The sequence below is a fragment of the Nothobranchius furzeri genome, chromosome 13, assembly GCF_043380555.1.
Source record: "Nothobranchius furzeri strain GRZ-AD chromosome 13, NfurGRZ-RIMD1, whole genome shotgun sequence".
In the NCBI taxonomy this organism is placed as follows: Eukaryota; Metazoa; Chordata; class Actinopteri; order Cyprinodontiformes; family Nothobranchiidae; genus Nothobranchius; species Nothobranchius furzeri.
Window position 1 is genome coordinate 59,989,968 of NC_091753.1, and position 5,000 is coordinate 59,994,967.

At 46.7% G+C, this 5,000-nt stretch overlaps 1 protein-coding gene across 1 annotated transcript in view; it reads right to left on the reverse strand.

The window, feature by feature from the left end:
• Positions 1-4,151: 4,151 nt before the first annotated feature.
• The window catches only part of zgc:154093 (cdc42 effector protein 2), a 1,082-nt gene continuing 233 nt past the window's right edge, over positions 4,152-5,000 (reverse strand). The window contains exon 1 of the mRNA XM_070543717.1: positions 4,152-5,000. This exon is cut by the window's right edge and continues 233 nt beyond it. Coding sequence (XP_070399818.1) covers positions 4,367-5,000 — 634 coding nt within the window. The 3' untranslated portion in view covers positions 4,152-4,366.

Consider the following 5,000-nt stretch of genomic DNA (forward strand, 5'->3'; position numbering starts at 1 on the left):
TAAATACAGGCTAATATTAGAGGATTTACGGTACATACATGACAGGGTCGCGGAAGGTGCTTTATAAATAAAGCTTTGATTGATTGATTGATTGATTAATGAGAAACTCTTGGGTGGTTTCTCCCCCCCCCCCCCATGGCAGCTGCCACCTGTAGAGAAACTGGCTGATGAACACATACCAGCAGTCGGTAACCAGTATGATGACATAGTGAATGCTCTACATAAGACTAGCGCTCCCTTTCACCGACATAAAACTAAAACAAAGATAAGACCAGGCTGATGTGTCTGACTGCCATGCTGAAGCATGCCAGGCCTCCTAAGAGTGGGCGCTAGCGGGGAGTCGTGTGGGTGTGCGAGCGTAAAAGGGCTGCAAATACAAATATGCAGTGTGTTTTATTGGGAACAACGATGGCTCAGAAACTCCTGAACAACAACACAAAAGATTTCTGGAAAGAAGTGAGACTCTGCAGCAGCGGTACTCAATAGCCCCCCCCCCCCCCCCCCCCCCCCCCAATTACTGCATGCTCCCCTGTTCTCCCATGAAATGTCTGAATAAGCGAACTGACTGAGCTTCTCCCAATGTTTGGTTGCAGCCTTTGACCAGCCTCAGCAACTGAGAGGCCACAGTTTACCACAAGTGTTGCCCTGATGTCATCAGGAATCTGGGTTGCCTCTTCTTCCCCGGGTTTGTCCCCTTCCTCACACATCCTCACCCCTCTCCCACGAGGCTGATGTTTGCAGTTTTGTAGATACAGCATGCACCTGATGCTGATCCTGGTAAAGTGGGGGTCTTGTGCCTCAGGTGGGAGAGCTCTGAAGAAGAGGCTTGTCATTGGTTGCAATGAATTAGTGAGATAAGGTTCACCTGAGAAAAGTTATTTATGGACGTTTTGATGGAAACAATACAAATGTTTTGAGGATGGATGTAGAAAACGTTTGACGTGTTCAACAGTTTAGTCTTCAATGACACAAGCGATGAAATGAGGATGATTAGTTAGTTTTGGTCACCAGGTGGTGAAATGACATTTATAAGTTAGCGATTTTACGGAAAGCATGGAAACAGACAAGGGCCCTTTATCCTGCTATGTAAAAGAGTGCTTTTGTAAACGTTTAGCCCCTTTTTAATGTTTAATGGTGTTGTGCACAACACTTAAATAAAACACACTCATTCATTCATCTGTATGAACAATGACTGTTCAGCAATACTTATGAACATGAAGCTGCCACTAGGTTTAACCCTAACGACTGCATGTTGTGAAGGTTGCACGAACGGTTGTGCAAAGTGTAATTCTGTTGTGAGAAAGTGAAAGTTGTAGTTACACCTTCTTACCACCAGAGGGCAGTAAAACAAACGAACAGAAGGCTGGTTACACACAGATCAGCTTCACACACTGAAGGACTTTTTCCATCAGTTGTTAATTAGCCATGAAATGTGTGTCCAGGCGTGTGTGTGAAGCTTTAGTGTTCTGTGTGCGTACAGGTTCCCACGCCAAATCCCGTTTAATCCCAAACATGTTAGAATTGCTGCAGCCGAGCGTTCGATGTGATCGCAGTAAAATAGTCCAACCATGGAAATAACACTGGAACGTGGAAACCCGCTTGTTTTAGGAATCATTAAAGGTTCTTGTTTCTAAGTCTCTGTTGAAACTGTTTTCCCCTAGGGCGGGGCTTAGGGCGGGGCTTAGGGCGGGGCATATATAAACCTAGAAATGGATTTACTGCTGATTCCATACCATACCACTCTACAGAGAGCTTTTAACGTGGCATCACAGCCGACCAAAGCGCTGCACACAGTAAAACAACACAGAGGACAATGGGACCACCATGATGGAAGGACCCCCCGCTGGTGTAGGCTCCATCACTGGGAGTGAGTCTTGTTTACTGCTTCAGTTTCTTAGTAAATCTCTGGTTATCTGTTTTGTATTGAATGTTTTTAACTGAAGCCTGTTGGTTTTCTGTGCCTAACTGTGTGTTTACTGTATCGTGTACAGCACTTTAGTATCTCACGAGTGAGGGAACGATGGAGCGTGAGATGGATAGGTGGATTGGTGCTGCGTCTGCAGTGATGCGGGCGTTGTACCGGTCTGTCGTGGTGAAGAGAGAGCTGAGTCAGAAGGTGAAGCTCTCGATTTACCGGTGGATCTACGTCCCTACCCTCACCTATGGTCATGAGCTTTGGGTAGAGACCGGAGATCGCGGATACAAGCGGCTGGAATGAGTTTTCTCCACAGGGTGTCTGGATTATGATAATATTGATGAAAACACAGCCTGTCCACTCCCCTGATGTGGTTTGTAACAGCATGTTGATTCATTCTGCACGGTCTTTAAGACACTTCACTGTGTCCTGCATGAGCATGGCTCTCACTTCCAGCTGGACGCCCACATCACTGGTTAGTCTTTAAATGCATCCACTAACACTGTAGAAGAGGATTTTGTACCTTTTAGCTCATATTATGGCTCACATCATAACGATTCTTTTCCTTTTAGTTCCTAGAGTCGGCAGAGAAGCAGGGAAACGTGCTTTCTCCAAACTGGAACCGTCTTCCTGCAGACGTCGTCCTCTCACGCTCCAAAAGGTGATTGTCACTGACCTGCAGAGTACCAGCACCGATGTCTCCAACATTAGTGTTTGTGCTGTTCTTAATGTACAACTCTGTGTGTGTGTGTGTGTGTGTGTGCAGGCACAACAGAGCGGGTGTGTGTGTGTGTGGCGTTCTGTAAAGGTTTTTGGTGTTTAGTTTTCATTCATGGTGCTAGCTGCCCTCTCTCGCCTTTCCTCATCTTGTTCCAGAGGAGCCTCGGGAGAACGAGCTGGTGCTGCTCCTCTTTAGATGTGTTAATACATAAATGCTCTCCTATTGGCTCCTCGTTACCTGATGCAGGTTAAAACAAATAAGTTATTTGATCTTGAAACGGTGGATCTGTGCCGCTGAAATGATTCCCTTAAAACACTCATTGTTCTGCGTAACTGGGCGTAACCTGTAAGGTGAGAGAACAGGAACAAGATTCTTTTATTGGAGTGAAGAGTTCTGTCTGGAGTCTCGCTGTGGCTGCAGAACCGACTCGGGACTCGGGAGATGGGATTGGTACAGCTTCCCTCCCGATGGCGAGGCTAGAGACGTTCTGGTACGGAAAAGCACACAGCATTCCGGGAATTCCGGGCGGATGAAGCTGGCTGTGGACAGTGTCCTGTTAGGGTGACCTCTGACCTACAACGCCTTCTCCAACGCTACAGACGGATGGGCATAATTAATGGAAGGTGCTTTATAAATAAATGATGATGAAATACAAAGACAGGATTTTATTACAAGAAACATCTTTTATTTATAGATTTATAATGTACATACTCTGTACGTATGTACAGATGTACAGAGTATGTACATACGTACAGAGTATGTACGTATGTACAGATGTACAGAGTATGTACATACGTACAGAGTATGTACGTATGTACAGATGTACAGAGTATGTACATACGTACAGAGTATGTACGTATGTACGTATGTACAGAGTATGTACATACGTACAGAGTATGTACGTATGTACAGATGTACAGAGTATGTACATACGTACAGAGTATGTACGTATGTACAGATGTACAGAGTATGTACATACGTACAGAGTATGTACGTATGTACAGATGTACAGAGTATGTACATACGTACAGAGTATGTACGTATGTACAGATGTACAGAGTATGTACATACGTACAGAGTATGTACGTATGTACAGAGTAATATCGTCGCAGTAACGGACTACTGAAAGTGGAGCTGTCGGTCCGCAGCAACCCCGGTTCGAATCCGGGTCACGGCACCAAAATGTTGGGTAATTTTATTAATCCAGGATTATCTTAGGGAAAGTTCAAAGCACAGGGTTTGTAGTAATCAATCGATCAATACCAATACCAATTCATAAACAATCAATTTAGACTTTGCAAAGTGGAGCGTGAACTGGCAACCGTTGACTGGTGCGCATCTTTTCCTCTCCACTTTGCAAAGTCTAAATTGATTGTTTATGAATTGGTATTGGTATTGATCGATTGATTACTACAACCCCCTGTGCTTTGAACTTTCCCTAAGGTAATCCTGGATTAATAAAATAATCCAACAGGTTTCTCAGGTCCATCAGGAAACTTTTACCATTTAGTTAAAGAATAACGAGCAGAAACGTCGTCAGATTGAGACGGCTTAACGAGTTTGTGTCTCAGAGTTCAGAAAGATGTTTTAGCCTCATAAATCCAAACTGCTGTGTCCTGCTTCTAGTCTCCGTCTTATTATTTAAGTTTAAAGGACAAATGTAGACCGTGTCCATTCGTCCCTTGTCCTCTTTAGTCCTTCCACAGCATATATCGTCTCTGGTGGATCTTTCACAGCTCACAGCGCTCGTCCAAAGCTTTGTAGCGGTCCATGATACTCAGGACGTCCTCCAGGATGGACGGGCCCAGATCCAGGTCCAGCCTGGCCATCGAGTCAGCTCGGGGGACGTTGGGTGGGACTGTGAGCACGGCGGAGTGGAAGGCGGTGCAGGAAGGCAAATCGCTGCGCTCACTCCTCAGATCCTCGTTGCTCAAGCCAGCGTCAGAGTCCAGACTGAGGCCCCGACGAACATCCAGGAGCCCACCGGACTCAGACATGGAGTCCTCAGAGGACACCTCGGAGAAAGAGCCGGAAGACGGGACGATCCCACGGATGGTTGGGACGTCTCTGTAGGGTTCTGAATCCAAGCGACCCGACTCCTCGCAGAGCGATGGATGCTGCTGGCTGAAGCCGCCGGACCGCCGGTGGCTAGCTTCTGAAGGATGCTGGGGGGGGGCCGAGGTGTCATCCAGGTGGAGACGTGGCGGTTTGGGGGGGGCCTGTTCGTGGGCGACAAACACGGGCATGGAGAAGGTGTTCTTCAGCGAACTGTGGGAGGAATGCTGGAGGTTGAAGCCGTTGTGACCGTGTGCCTCCTGCTGATGCGTAAAGGCGTCGCCCGCGTGCTGCTCCTCGCTGAAGGAG